Genomic DNA, 17,017 nt, shown 5'->3' with positions numbered 1-17,017 from the left:
AATATCCCTTGTAATTCTTCCTTGGATCACCTATGTAAAACATATATAAAACATATATGTAACATCTATAAAAAGTAAAAGATTTGGGAACTGGGTTCTAATTATATCATCCAATCTGCCCATTAAAAAATTAGCATATGGGGCGCCATTCATGTACCTATTGATGTACCATCAATCAGTTGGTTTCATATAAAAGATGGTTGCTTCAATCTCTTCTTGGTGTGAGATATTAGTATAGAGTGGGGTGACATCTGCTGTTACAAAAAAATATTGGAAAAGATAATGAGTAGTCTCTTTGATGCATAAGGGAAGGGATTACGCAACTGATTATATAAAATGTATGATAAGTTCAATTGAATCATGTAGTCTATCAGAGCATTTGCATTTAGTGTTCTTGCCATTAAATTATGCAACAGGAGTTAGTAAGTATTAACATCTTTTAATAGATACCTAATTTTTTTCTTAAACTATACCTTATTTAGAACACAGACACTGCCACCTTTATCTACTCTTTTGAATACGATGTCTGTATTGTTATGTAGTTTCTCTAACACTATAGATGTTATGTGTTGGTTACTCAAATTTGGAGGTGTCCATTGTAATTTTTTGCAGAATGGATGAGTTTATTGATTTTTATCTTCTTTTCGAAAAAATCTCCTTAGATTAATAGATTGTTAAAATAACTCCAAAAAGCTGGCATTTTTATGAAGCCATTGGTTTTATTGATAAAAACAACAACAACAAAAACAACTGATTAATAGAAAGAATAAAAATATTTAAATCATAGAAAGTAGGAACAATACCTCATAGCATCTTTTTTTTCTAAGTAAAGTTCCCAAACTGATTTCGGAGATTCTTCTTCATTCATTGGTTCTAAAAATTATTTTACATAAAAATCTATCCAAGTCAAACTAAAATGAATAATAATAAAAAAAAAACAATGCTTAGAAATCAGGACTATCATATTTCACTTAAATAAGGTATAATTAAATAAGGTATGCTGGCTATTTGAGAGACAAAAATAAGGTGCGATGGCCATTTGAGAGACAAAAAAAAACTTTAATGATAATACTGTATTTCTTAATAAAAAAAAATTTGAATAAGAAAAAAAAAAAGAAAAAAAGAAGACTTTAATTACAATTAGTTCACGAAAGTTTTGATCATTTCAATAATTATCAACTTACCTTCAAAATTGATTTTCATATCATCAAGTTTGCCAAATATAATTTCATTTAATTGTTTCTTGTTGCAAACTAAATGTAGATGCATTAACACTTGATTACTAAGGAATCTATTTAATAGTTTTTACTTTAAACTGGCATACACGCCCTAAAGAGTGTCACAAAATGTCTTTGCTCAGCCCACCTAGGTTATATCATCACCACCACTGGTTTGCAGTTTATTTAAACACACATGTACAAAAATAAATAAAAATAAATTGCAACCTATGCTTTCTTTTTGATCAACTAGATTTTTCCAACTTGCTTTCTCTTGATTGAGGGAAGTTTCAGTCTATAAAAAATTAGCAAAAACTATGATCTCTAATTAAAGAGAAATTTTAAGGAAATATGGAAAATATATAGGAAAAAATCACTCACGTAATAATGTGATGCATTTCTGAAAGCATTGGCAATATTATCAAAGTTTTCTAAATAAGACTGCCTAAAATATAGTTTATTAATTAAAAATATATTTTTATTCTCAACATAGTAATAAGATGAAGAAGCATCTATTGGATAACCTATTGAGGCAAACAGGACATAACCATGTTAATTCTTTATGTTCTTTGTATAAGAGGCCTCATTAATACTAAGATCAATTGCAAAAAGATGTTTCACTAATTATCAGTAAATGCTTAAGCTTCTCTGCAAAAATAGTTTTAATAAGTTTTGATTAAAATCTTTTTAAATGAAGTGATCTTATAAAAATATTCATGTAAATAGGGCAAACAAAACTCTTTTTATTTAGAGATGTGCGAGAAGGAGTCAATCATTTTAGCTTTGTTTTAACATAGCAGTCTTACAATCAAACAAAAAAGTGAGTGTATCAATAAATTTTTAACTAAATTTTTTTTTAACTATGTAACAGGTGATGCATAAGTTATTGGACCAATTTTAATTTTTATAACTACTTAAATAATCGGGTGGTTTGATATGCAGAAAATAATCGGGTGGTTTGATATGCACAAAAATCTATAAAATGTTTATTTGATTATTTAAAACAAATTTAAAATAAGGTAAATGCACCAGAACTAAAAATCTTTTTGAAAATAAATATATTTTTTTTGAAAAAAACATGAAACATGAACATAAAAAACAGTAAAGTTGTGAATCATTTTGAAAAAGAGGAAATAGTCTGAAATAATATCAATGATAAAGGATCTTCTATAAAGTAAAAGAGAGGGTTTTCTAAAAGGGTACAAAGGTTTGTGCGAGTGTGCGCATGCATATGTGTGTTAAAGACAGCAAGTACATGTAGTTTGACTTTCATGACTTGATCTTTCAATCTCTTTTTCTCCGAAAATTTTATTATTTTTTTTTTGCATAAAAATTTATCAATCAACTACCTAGAGAAGTTCTGCAATAACCAAATATCCCTCACAACTTCTGTATTAGAAGAATTAGAAAATCAGTCAATCTGCATCCACTTGCAAGCACTTGGCCTCTTAGGAAAACTTCTGACTGGACCGTGGATGGCCATTTTCTATTTAGAGGAAACCACGCAGAACCATTTTGACATAGTATAAATAATAATTTTTAAAAAAATTTTCTATAAAATTTCAAATAGTTATTTTATATTACTTATTATACAGAGAAAAAAAACACAAAAAACTAACAGTTCTATTTGTGTTAATAAGGTAAACTAATAGTTTAATATTTCACTACCAGGAGGTAATCCACTGATAAGGGTGATAGCCCTTCTATCAAATCAAATGGCTCTTGGATCAAACCAAGAAAAGGAAATAAAAGAACTAATTGCTTTTGCAATTAATCAACTCCAAACAGAGCTAATGGAGAGGATTTGCAATCTGGAGCAAATTATCATTGATAAAGAAATTGTAATCAATAATCTGAAATTGAAACTTGAAATACTTGGAAAAAAAAGAGTTTGTTTAAATGACACTAATAGTAAGATTTCAAAATACAGCAACTTTGCAGCAGCCTTAGCGGTTTCAAGGGTCTTAGATACATTGATGACCAATCAATACACAATAAAACCAATCAATACACAATAATATCAATGATACTATCAATACACAATAAAACCAATCAATACACAATAATATCAATGATACTATAAAACTATGAACATCAGCCCAAAACTGTTCAAACAAGCCATCAAATACTTTTTTAAGCCAAAAAATTAATTCAAACATTCTTGAGCAAATTAAATCACAAAAAAATTGCTGATCAAATCACGAAAAAAACAAGATAACAGAAAGTTATTTAAAATGTTGGTACACAAACGCTACGTCATTAAATAATGAATATAATGAGTTGTTAAATAAGGTTGAGAGAAATTCACCGCATATAATTATGGTATGCAAGACATCGTGGACAGATAACTCGGTAACTAATATTCCTGGGTATTGCTTACATAGAAATGATAGAGCCTTCAGAAAAGGTGGTGGAGTGTGTACACATATTGCTAAAACTTTAAACTTTTTCAAAATTTTCAATGCTGAACTTTAAAGTAATCTAATTGAACAGATTTGGTGTTTTTTAAACATTGGTAGAGAAAGACTTACAAAAAGTAAAAATATGATTTAAAATTAAAATCCCCACATAAGAGAACACCACTTGCTTTTTTATTCAATATTATTTTGTTGGCTGCTTCAATAGACCTTATTACATTTATGTCACTAACTCCAGTACGATAAATGTGGATGCATTTATCGTACTGGAGTTTGTGACATAAATGTAATGAGGTCAATTGAAGCCGCCAACAAGATAATATTGAATAAAAAAGCAAGTGGTATTCTCTTATGTGGGGATTTTAATTTTAAATCATATTCTTATTTTTTGCTATAATTTTATACCATCAAATAAAATTGTAAGTCAATTATACGCTAAAAAATATATGTATCATAAAGTAAAAACTACAGTAATATGAACAATTACTTTGATAAAATCAACTGGGATAAGCTCTTTGAAAACCTTAACGCAGACGAGTGTTACAATAAATGGTTACAACATTATGACATGCACTCTATATGTCCCGCAATCAAATATGAATAAAATCAAAAGAGCACCTTGGCTTAATAAAAAATTAGCAGCATTGATAAAGTTGAAAATGAAACTGTGGATCAAGTGCAAGAATTCCAAATTTAGAGACCAAAATTTATTAAGGGAATACAAAAATATCAATAAAGTCACAAAAAAACAACTGTAAAATCAACAATCAGAGATTGTTGATTTTACAGATATGAGTAAGAAATTGCTCATAAAGCTAAAGACAATCCTAAATTGATATACCAATATATAAACAGTAAAACTAAAATCAATCAGAAAATAAGTGCTCTGGAAATGGAAGATGGAACAATATCGATAATTGAATCAGGTATTACTAAAGTGCTGAATAATTTTTTTCATTCAGTTTTTCAAAACGAAAACGACAATGTACCAACGTTTAATAAAGCATTACCTAAGCCAATTGCAAATCTGGATATAAATACTGACATCGTTATTAAAAAGTTAAGTAAATTGAATGTTAATATATCTACTGTAGAAAAAGTGCACCCGAGAGTTTTTAAAGGAATCTTCTAATAGTATTTTAACTCCATTGTCAATTATTTTTAATTGATCCAACTCAAGTGGATCAATTAAAAATAATTGACAATGGAGTTAAAATACTATTAGAACATTCCATAATCACTGCTATAATCTCATAATTATGAGATTATTGCACACTGCTATAATCTCATAATTATGAGATTATGGCAGTGTGCAAATATTATTCCTATATATAAAAAAGGAGACAAATTGAAAGCAACAAACCATCCTGTTTCATTAACGTCTGTTGTATGCAAAGTAATGGAAAGTATAATAAGAGACGCCTTGATAAAACATCTTGTTGAAAATAAATTAATACCTGATTTGCAGCACAGCTTTGTTCGTAACAAAAACTGTTGCACAAATTTACTAGAGTCTTTAGATTTAATTACAGTCTCTGGAACGTGGTTTTTCAATTGATGTAGCTTTTTTGGACTTCTCCAAAGCATTTGATACTGTTGCACACAAGATGTTAATAAAATTAAAAGCATATTGTGAAAATGAAGTTTTAGTAAACTGGTTTAAAGCATATCTGACTAATAGAATTCAAAGAGTTGTTTTGGTACTTATAAATCAGAATGGAAGAAGGTAACAAGTGGAGTGCCACAGGGATCAGTAATAGGTCCACTAGTATTTGTTATCTATATTGATGATATATATCACAAGAAATAAAAAATTGCTGTAAGTTGTATGCCAACAATACGAAAAATATTTCGGTGATTACAAATATCAACGATAACTATGCAATGCAAGAGGATTTATTGAACCTTGGTAAATAAAGCAAAAAATGGTTATTACACTTTAACAATGAAAAATGCAAAATTATGCATACAGGGAAAAAAAAAACCTCGCTATAATTATTATAAGCCAACCAACAAGCAATGATAATCATTACACTATGATAAAAACATCTTTGGAACAAGATTTAGGAGTCCTAATATCTAATGATACAAAATGGAAAAATCATATAGATATGATTGCAGGAAAAGCAAACAGAATACTTGGTCAAATAAAACATTGTTTTATATACTTAGATAAAGACCTAATGAAACTGCTGTTTGTTCGTTAGTTCAACCCCAATTTGCCTCACCAATTTGGAATCCTTATTATAAAAAAAGCATTAATAAAATAAAACAAGTACAACAAAGAACAACAAGAATAAGATGTTTAAAAGGTATGAAATATGAGGAGCGATTAAAAGAATTCGGACTGACGTCATTAGAAAAACGGAGCAATATGAAAGAATATTATAAAATTAAAAATGATATTCATAAAGTAAATTGGAGATTAACAATAAACAACTTATATCCAAAGAGGTCATAATCAATGGTCGCACAAACAAAATGTTCGTTTTTTGGAAGCAAAAACGCATTACTTTATTAATAGTATTGTAAATAAATAGAACAGTCTAACCTATGACATTGTTAACTCTGTTGATTTAAATACTTGTAAAAATAAACTCAAGGAACATGAGAAAGACAACTCTAAATAAAAATTAGATTGTTATTATTTTGTTATATCACGAATTTCATTAGTATTTTTTATTTTACTGTTAAAGTCATGCAACTACAGTTGAGTGACTCAAATATTTTCAAATGTACAGTTAACATTATTATTATTATTTATTTTATATTTATTAAAGTTTCTTCGTTTTATCTATTGTTTAAGATTGCTTATCTTAAAGTTGCTTTGGATTTTGTGAAATGTGCTGGGGGAGGGGGGGGGGTAACCAAATCTTTTTCTCACAACTCAGTCTGATGCATTTGGTCACCTGTTACTAGAAGATAACACACTTGAATCGCTACAGATAACAAATTGCAGCATGTTAGACAACCTTTATTAATGAATTGAACTTATGTGATTGTTTGCAGTCATGTCCTTACCAGTTATCACCCTATTTAACTGATCCTTTGGACAATCCATCAAATGAAATGAAATTGCAAGCTATAAGTGCACCCCTTCATAATATATGGGCAGAAAGAACTCTTGCCAAAGTAGATTTGTTGGTAAAACAAGCCCCAAATGCATAGATTTTAAAACTTTTATTGACAGCGTCTCCAAAGTTAAAGCTAACCACTCTGTGGATTGACTTCTTACTAAAATTTTTGAGGAGAAGAAAAGCTAGTCACATTTTGCATTAAATTGGGTGTTTAGGCTAGGCAAACTGGTAAAGAAAGACAAATGAGAAATAAAAAGGTATTGATTGATCGGATAAAAGAGAAAGGATAGAAAAGATGCATGGTAGGCAGAAATAAACTAGGCATGGAGATAAAAAAGGATTTAAAGGAAGGCTTGACAGCTGATGATAAACTTTTTGATTCAGTAACTGGACACCAACAAGAAATGTTACACAAATTTTTTGAAAAAAATTTCAAGTCACTTGAATGTATGGAGATTGAACATGTCTGGAGCGCAGTTAATTCCGATGTTTTGTTAAGAGGTTAAATTCTGAAAGTGTCTTATCCAAAAAATACCTCAGATAAACTAAGTACTTTACTGGTAGCATATTGGAAAATAAATAAACTAGAGGAAGATCCAGATGATTCTAAAACTCATTTAGATATTTCTTAACAGACATGGTTTTGGGTGATTTGATTTTTTGCTAACCAGTTATTTTGCATTTAACTTAAAGTAATATTTATACTATACAAGCTACTAATTAAAAATATATATATGTAATATAATATTTAATATATGTAATATTTATACAATAAGTTAGGTCTTTATTTATTTCAAAATATAAATTGTTTGTGTCAATTTTCATTTTCCAATTTCCTCCTTTGTCCCCTTAGAAAGAATGGGAAAGATCTGCATCACCCCCCCCCCCCTCCCCTAGTTATGTCATTTTAATCCAACATAATTAATAGAGTGAGTTAACATAAAAATTCATTATTTATTTAAAAAAAAATGGAAAAAAAAATTACCTCCCCCTCCCTAACCGCTGCTATCATTAACCATTTCTTGTCCCCCTCGACTTACCTTCCTTGCCCTGTAAAGCAATACTTTATGGATGGATACTTGAATAATTACACTTTTTGAATAAAAATAATGTTATTGCTCTTCATTTCACAAAGTTGTAAAAGTTTTAAAAAACCTGATCACAGAAAATGACCGAATTTTTCTATATATTTTTGCCATCATTTTCAATGGTTTTGAACTTTTATACTATTCATCATAGATTAAAATGTTTAGCAACATTTTTGTTGTGGTTTCAAATTTTTTCTGAAAATTTGAAAAAAATGTAGAAGTACCTAACTTGTTGTGATTAACATCTTCTGTAATTGATAAAGATTGTGTAATAATATACTACTTGTTGATATATATGCATATAATCACAATAACAATCAATAACAATTCATAACAATAACATTAATCAATATAGCATAGTCATTATGCTAATTACTATCAACGAAGTTTAGTTTAATATCCTACGCACTTATAATTGTGTGTAGTTATAAATATGTAAATTAATTTTATTAATTCTTCATAAATATTAAAGGACGTTGTATTTTTCAGTTATTTTTACAATATCAAATGATTAAAGTTAAGAATTTAATGTTATAGTCGTAAATTAAATTTTTAGCATGACAAATGGGCAACAAAATATCAAATTTTGATAATAAACTGACCATTAAATTATAAACTTTTTTTAAATTATTTTTTGCCTAAGTCATGGTAACAAAATTTCCAATTCATGAAAACATTTGTTTTATTCAGTCATTTATACATTCAACATTCGTTTTGCATATGAAACTACTAATTCATTCAAAACATTTTTCGATTTTATTCCCATTTATTTGATAAACAACCACTTCGAAAAAATTATTATTTTAATTAAATAATCAAAACTTTTTCAATAAATCGTATAAAATGAAACTTTGATGTCAATTTTTGATTTTTTTGGAAATTATTTTTTTTAGCTTTAAAAAATAAAAAATAATGCGCAAAATATTAAATTAAATTACAGCATAGCAATCATTAAGTGTTTTATTTTATTATTATTAAAAAAAAAAAAAAAAAAAGTGATTAATTAGTGAAAATTCTTTACATTCTTACTTAGTTTAGCATATTGTTATATATCAATAATTTTTCTAGATTAGATACTTTCCATAAGTTTTAAAAAAAAGTACCGTAAAACGGTGTGACTTAGATAAAAAATAGCCTGTTAGTTACAAAAGTATTGATTTGGAGATAATAGCAAAATTAAAAACCTTTTTTTTTTTTTATTACATTGTTATAATCTGCTTATATTTTTAAAATTTTAAGGATTGTGAAGTGATTCTAACTTGTGAAAATGTGTTGGGATTAACATGACTTAAACAACAAAATAACGATTTTTACATGTACCAAAAAAATGTCAAAAAACATATGATTTTAATTTTTTGGAATAAATTTATTTCTAAAAATCTATTCTTAGATGTTCAAGTGGTGTATTCCAGTTATAATACCACTGTAATATACCACTCATTTTTGGTTACTCCCAATTACATTTGCATAAAATTCAAAACAATTTTGTTTTTCACTTTTTCAAATAATTTTCAATATTTGATATTTCAATCTTATTGTGATTATTTAATGTTTTAAACAATTATTTCTAGTTAAAAAAGACATTAAGACAAAAAATATCACAAGAAGAATTGCAGAAGAATTCATGAGAACTTATAAACGTAAACCAGGTAATCGATCCTATGCATTGTATCCACCAAAAGCCATGCAAAATGCCTTGTTACATATCTTAACTAACAGAATATCGATTTTTAAGGCATCCAAGTTATATGGTATACCATATGGTACTCTGTACAACAAGAGTAAACTAAGACATATGAAAAACTTTGGAGGGCAGACCAGATTACAGCCTCATACCGAAGAAAAGATTCTACAAATTATTAGCATCCTGACAGATTGGAAGTTATCTTTAAATAAGTTGGATATACGTCTGCTAGGAAGACTATCTAGACAGAATGGGTGTTACTGATTTAAAATTTAAAAATAACTTGCATGGCCCTAATTGGATAAAATCCTTCATTGTTTGCAATAATCTGACTGCTTAAATTGCTGACAACATAAAACCAGCAAGAGTTGAAATTGATCGAAATTCAGTTTGTTCATATTTCGATGAGTTATCCATTACACTTCAAGACATTCCTAATACCAATATATTCAACTATGATGAGACAAATGTGAGTGATAATCCAGGCTCTAAAACAGTAGTTTGTAAATGTGGCCTTAAATGGGTAGAAAGAAAAATGCAGCATTCTAAAGGAGCTATTAGTATTATGTACAGTGGGAGTGCAGCTGGTCAGTTTCTTTCTCCCATGGTTGTTTATAAAGCTGCAAACTGCTGCATAGAGTGGACATATGGTGGCCCACCTGGAACTATATTCGATAGTTCTAAATCTGGTTGGTTCGACTCTAGAACATTTGAGCGTTGGTTCAGGGAAATTTTTATTCCTAAAACAGCATCTGTTACAGGAACTAAAGTTGTTATTGGGGATAATTTAACTTCACATTTCTCATCTGATATCATCAAAGCATGCTTGGAAAATAATATCCGGTTTATATGTTTAATCCCAAATGCTACACATCTGCTAAAACCGCTTGATATTGCTGTTTTCAAACCCTTGAAAGTTGAGTGGAAAAAGATTTTACAAACATGGAGAAGAGAATCAGGAATCATGGGTTCAATTCCAAGAAACCATTTCCCAGCACTCTTGACAAAGTTGCATAATACTCTGAAAGCAGGCAACTTAAAAGCGGGATTCGAAGCTTCAGACATATATCCATTGAATCGAGAAAAAGTATTAAAACGGCTTCCAGATGTCAACAAAGACTATGGCACCATAAAAGAAATATTAAGTGAGGGTGTAATAGATATTCTCACGAAGTACTGTGGCAATGATGCAGCAGGAAAAACCAATAGAAAAAGAGGGGGGGGGGGGAATTGCATCAGGAAAATCGATCACAATCGATGACATTGATTATAGACAAATATCAAAACAGAAAAAATCCAAAAACCAAAAAATAAAAAGCAAAAAATCAAAAATAGCTTCAAAGGATGTTGAATCTTTGTCTGAATTAGAAGACATTGAAGTTGGTTGTAGGGTCAAATCATTATATTTCAACCAATTTAAAGAAAACTTTGTGGGGCACCATCTCTGATTTTCCTGATTTTTACGTATTGTTATGTGCATTATGTAGATAGATTAAATTTGAAATTTCAGACTTCCAAGTACAACGGTTTGGTAATTATAGCCTTAAAAACATGACGCAGTGGCCCCCCTCGATTTACAACTGTTGATGATTGAAAAATAGGGTGATTTAAAAATGCTGGTATTTTTAGTGTGGATTTGACAAGTTTATAATGTTTGCATTTTCAGAGAGTTGGATCTAATGGTCTTTTATGCTGTTAATCTTAGATCAAAACAAAATGCTAGAAAAATTTACAAGCATCTCAAAATGTCTGAAAATTGGACTTTTTAGGTGAGTGGACATTTGGCTTTTAGGTATATTTAAGTTCTAAACTGCAACAAGCTGCCTACATTTTTCCCGTTTATTGCAGACAGTAGTAGCTAATCAGAAAACCTATCTGTAAAGACTTGTGGATGAATAAAATAATGCTACAGTTAGTTTCATTTTGGCATATCTTAGCAATTTTATGATTTTTTCCAAAGTTGAGGAGGTCATAATTTTTTTCTAATTTAACACAAGTTAATAAAAACCACTTTTTTAAAGAGGGAACTATTCAGAAAATAGTTCTAGAAAAAATGAGACACTTGTTGAAAGTGAGAAAAAAGTTATATGGCTCTAAAGTAGTCTGTTTTGACCATTTGTAAATCGAGAGGGGCCACTGTGTCATGTTTGTAAGGCTATAATTTCTGAACCGTTGTACTTGGAAATCTGAAATTTCAAATTTAACCCATCTACATGATGCACATAACAATATGTAAAAATCAGGAAAATCAGAGATGGTGAGCCACAGGCCATTGGTTGAAATATAATGATTTGACCCAGTAGTGGTTATCCCAATGAAAGTAATGACAAGAAAGATGTTGATGTAAATGAGTCTAATCAAGAAGAACCTTAATGTCAACAATTTTCTAACTACAGGGAGTTGGCATGTTGTAGTCTACCCAGGAAAAACTAAAAAATGTGTGAAATTAAATTACATTGGACAGATTGTTGAGGTTTTACCAACACCCAAAATTCTTTATATGAGGTTTTAAGGAAAGTAGAAGGATCCAAAAATCTGTTTAATTATCCTGTTGCAGAAACATCGTTTTTGCTGTACATTTCTTGAGTATATTGCAACATCTTCAACCACCGAAGACAAATAATAGTTATCAACTAGAGTTTGCAAATGTAAAAAATATTGATAAAATCTGTTAAGTAAATTGGATACGTTGTCAGAAGATGTCAGAAATATTCACTACATGATTGAACTCAGAACTTTTCATTTAAAAAACATAACACTTTGTCTTTCAAACATTTATTTTACTATTTAGTACTCTGCAGCAGTTTAGAGGTGCTACACAGAACAACTAATTCCTAGTCCCGTTTTAACACCAGTTGTTGTAAAATCTTCAGAAAATGTGATTTTTAGGATTATTTTGTTTTGGTATCTTTTTTTATTTTAAATGGAGTTAAGCAAGTAAAGTACATTTGTACTTAATATTTATATACAATTAGTACTTTTTTTTTTAGTATTATTTTATAACTGCTAATTACAATTACTCTAGTGAGGATATTTATATATTATATTGTTATGTTTAGCATATTAACACCAAATTGTTTTGTTTTTTTTCCGTCCATTTTGCGGATATATTCGATAACCAATCTTGTTGTCTAAATTTATAATTATACCAGTAAAATCTTAAAAATATATTTGTAAATTGTGTTGTAATTTAGTAAAACTCCAAAAAAAGTGTTAATGGCACTTGTGAAGATGGCTTAATTAATAAGCTTTTAAGAAATAATAAACTATCAAAGTTGTTCCTCAATGAAGGATTGAGATTGATAATATTTTTGACTTAAAAAATATATATTAGAACCAAAAAAAAAAAAATTATATTTAATGGAATCCTATAAAAGAAAGGTATAATGTTATATCGAAAAAATAAATTTCAAAAAAAAATTTATACGAAAGAGTTTATTTGCAAAAATGCTCAAAAACCTATCAAAGTCACTTCATTAGACGGTATACATTATTTATTCATAAATTTGCGAAAAGACATGCAAAAATTTAAATTATTAAAAAAAAAAAAAAAAATCTCTTTAAATATTTTAATTAGATAAATTTTTCTCTCCTCATTGCCTTTTCCAACCATCTCATATTTTTTTAAAAGGCATTGCATTGTTGGCTATAATTATTATCAGGTGATAAAATATATTCTAGAGTTTCTTCAACAGTCATATCGGGATTAGCATTTCTTGTGGATTTGAAATTGGTTTTTAACATGGAAAAGAACTCTTCGATTGGGTTCAATTCAGGGGAGTATGGTACTAAAATTTGTGAGTAATATTTTTTTCTCTTAGTAATTGAAGTACTGCAGCTACTTTATGAAATTTTGCGTTATCAATTGCAAGAATTTTATTTGGATTTATTGCAAAGAGTGGTACTGGTTTGTTGTTGATGAAATCAATAAATGATTGTGTATTGTATGCGCCGCTTTTGTATTGGAAACATTCAACTCCTAAATTAGAAATTATGCACATGAGACTAACGTTCTGTCGTTTAATTGCAGGAACTGTCAAGTATACTTTTGTATCTTTTGGAGAATAGCCATATGAGCGCACTGTATGTTTATTGAATCCGGTTTCGTCTAAAAAATCGAAATTTGAATCAGCAATTCTAGCAACTTCTGCCGCAAAAATTGATCTCTGATTTATTCTTTCCGCGATGTTTCTTTCTTGAGGAATGATTGCTAATCTTTTTCGCGTCAAATTTAATTTCTTTAATTTACGGGAAACAAACGAGATTGAAACGATTTTGTCATGTTGTTCTAAAATTTGCGTTTGGTTTTTTTTTAAGAACTACGGCATTGTTACAGACTACGGAATTAAATATTGTCTGTTCAATGTTTGCATTTATAGAATTTTTGATTTTATAGATTTCTTTTTTTTTTTACTGTAGATGACGTGAAGGGTATATTATTATCACTATTTTTTATAACACGACTAACACCATTTCGAGTGAAATTACAAGCGTTGGATATTTCCTTGGTTTAATATTTTTCACAATTTCTCATTGAAATAATCGTATTTTTAGTTTCTTCTGTAGTTTTCTTTCCATTGATATTTGAAATATAAGGGTTAAAATAAATTTTATAATTTTTTTTTTTTTTTTGTTCTTTATTACAATATTTAACACAATATTTACAAACATATCAATAAGAAAAATTACATGCAAAGACATCGTTAAAAATAAATAAATAAAAATAAAGAATACAGATAAAGATCGTGGGAACTCAAAGAAGACCATACAGGTCTTGTCACCGAGAACCGCTGTTGAAGAACTTTGAACTTAGTATATATAAATAAAATAAACAAATACAAATTTTAAACTTTTCCGTTCGTGATACAAATTATTTACAAATATTACGAATTAAAATAAAAATTAAAGTAAACAAGTAAATAATAAATGACTACTGTACAAATAATGTCAGTGCAACTTTTAACAAAATTCAAATAATGGTGTTTAAATATAGTTTCTCACATAAACATAAAAAAGTAAAATATAAATGCATTTATAACTTTGCAAACGTGCACTTATAACTTTGTAAAACCCTGTAATATTTAAATTGCTCGCTAACTTAAAAACAAATGTTAATTATTTATATTACATTCGTCGGCGGGTGGAAAATATTCCCGCCTCCAATTTGGCGGCCGAAGCCACTGGAGGCGGTCTTTAAATCATTTTGCCTCCATAATTTCTTCTGGAGGCGGCCACCAATAGCTTCCGCCTCCTGATTGGAATCGACCTCCAAAATATTTTGCCTCAAAAAAAAATTAGCTGCGGCCGCCAATAGAAAAGCAGAAGCCACTGGAGGCGGAAGAAGGAACATTTTGGAGAACAAAGTGGAGGCGAGAAAATTTACGCCGTTTATCAACACTGGTTAAAGTCAATTCAATGCGCGTTTAAAATAGTTTTTCTTTCTCACGTAAATAGATAAAGATTGTTGCCATCAATTTAAAAAATTAGGCAAATTGAAATAAGATCAGATATTTTTAATTCTATTAGATACATATCGGTATTGAAGGAAGCCAGGGATATCTAAAAGTTGTCATAACCATGTTTGACCCATCAGCAGAATTTTTTCAGTGGAAATTCTAGTACTGATAGAATCAGAAATACACAGGTAAGTCAACAAGGTAATCGTGCTAGATATTTTTAAAATGTAAAGGAAAATCATCATAACGTAATAGCTCTTTTGAACTCAATTAGTTAAAGTTTACCTTTGCCTCTGATCTTAAACATATCAACATTATCATCGGACTACCTGTAAGCATGTTATTTTCTTATTTTAATCTATGATGCCATGTAAACTTTAAACGAGTAATATCTGAAAGGCTTTTTTTTTTTAAATATAGGGTTAAGGTAGAAAGTATTAACATTAATATAGCGAGAAGCCGATGATGAAAAAGGAGTTTCTAGGACTTTTGGACCACTACTGATCTTTAGTTATGCTTTGCGCAACTAAAAACAACTTAAGAAATTGAGTAATATTTATGAGATGCATATAATGACTCCATATATAGTAAAGACTCATTGTATTCTAATGCTGACCTCGTATATGTTTTAATGTTCAACATGCAAAAATAGGAGCTTTAGTTAAATATTTAGCTCAACACGGTTGGTTAAATATTTATGTTTACCTACTTCAAATATTTGTACCTATATGTGCTTAAAAAACAAAAACTAGCATAAAATTACACCATAGAAACTAAAAGCACTAACTGCAACTTTTCACTTCTTTGTTCCTCGCTGATAATAGCTTCTTTTACTTGTGATACAACATTTTGGATTTCGTCATTCTTTTTCTGAAGACTAAAAAATAGTTATTTGGTGAGGTATAATAGATAACACATAAATAATGAATACTGATGATTACAAACGAAACGGAAATAAATGAATACAAACTTGTCCACTTGAATCAGCGTTTCCTGGACTCTTAATTTAGCAACGTTAACGGTTCCTGAATAATTAAATAATGCAATTTAATCACTTAAATTTCTTTTCTGCTGAAATATTTTTTTTTCTTCTGATTTTTAAAGAAAACTAAGTTATAGAATTTATTTTATATATATAAAATTAAAAAAAAAAACATTTTCAATTAAACCAATTTTTTTGTTTAAATTTCTACGCTGCACAATTGTTCAAAACCTAAAAAAATTGGCTATAATTCAAAGTTTTTCAAAACATAAAATTAATTTTTTTTTTTTTTATAATGAATTACATTGCTTATATTATCTAAAAATATATAGGTTCGTTATTTATGTTTATTAACAGAACCGCTACACAGATTTAAAAGACGTCATTTTTACGTAATAAATTTTCATTAAAAAAGTGCAGAATTTATAATTTCAATTTTTTTTTTTAATTATTCATAAAATAAAACTTTTTTTTGGCAGTATGTTTAAGATATCTTAACTTCTACGTCAAAAAGATTTCACTTAAAGTGAAAAAAAACTTTCGAAAATTACAATAAAAAAATGCAGCTTTTTGTAATTTTGAATTCGCTGTTCGTTTCAAAGACATCCTTCTCAAGCTAATCTAACTCAATCTTTATTAAGTTCTGGTTATGGTAATACCTCATAAAAAAATTCAGCTGCATATATTCAGGCATTATGATAAATTTTTAGCTACTAACACACAACTTTTTTTTGCTCTAATCTTCTTAATGTTTATAACTCGTATAAAATATATATAAATGCAAAACATTTAAAATTTTTTATAAATACCAATAACTAAGTAATGTTGCTAGGTTAAAAAAATTTACTTTTTTGTTTTAAATGATTTCATACGTTCTTATTTTTATCGAGAATTTTTTGAAAAAAGGCATTTTCTCATTTTATTTATACCTTCCGAGGAGAAGAAACATTTTTTTTTATTTTCCTATACTACAAATGGTATATGACTTTTAAAAAAATTCAGTTCAAATTATTAAGTATTTTCGTTTTTATAGCAATTTTAAAGTCGAGTACTTTTGATGCATTTGACGATATTTTTTTAGTATTATTGGAACCTA

The 17,017-nt window shown here is 28.5% G+C and overlaps 1 protein-coding gene across 2 annotated transcripts in view; it reads right to left on the bottom strand.

The window, feature by feature from the left end:
* Positions 1–17,017, bottom strand: part of LOC101241832 (uncharacterized) — a 42,201-nt gene that overhangs the window by 12,314 nt on the left and 12,870 nt on the right. For both annotated transcript variants that reach the window (XM_065799591.1, XM_065799592.1), the window contains 6 exons: positions 15,910–15,964; positions 15,727–15,816; positions 1,599–1,662; positions 1,446–1,512; positions 1,185–1,253; positions 804–873 (listed from right to left, as the gene is read on the bottom strand). In XM_065799591.1, the coding sequence (XP_065655663.1) occupies positions 804–873; positions 1,185–1,253; positions 1,446–1,512; positions 1,599–1,662; positions 15,727–15,816; positions 15,910–15,964 (415 nt within the window). The remainder of the gene's footprint in view (positions 1–803; positions 874–1,184; positions 1,254–1,445; positions 1,513–1,598; positions 1,663–15,726; positions 15,817–15,909; positions 15,965–17,017) is intronic.

This window comes from Hydra vulgaris, chromosome 06 (genome assembly GCF_038396675.1).
Source record: "Hydra vulgaris chromosome 06, alternate assembly HydraT2T_AEP".
Classification (NCBI taxonomy): Eukaryota; Metazoa; Cnidaria; class Hydrozoa; order Anthoathecata; family Hydridae; genus Hydra; species Hydra vulgaris.
The sequence above is the reverse complement of the archived record's forward strand: the minus strand, read 5'-3'. Positions and strand labels throughout refer to the sequence as shown.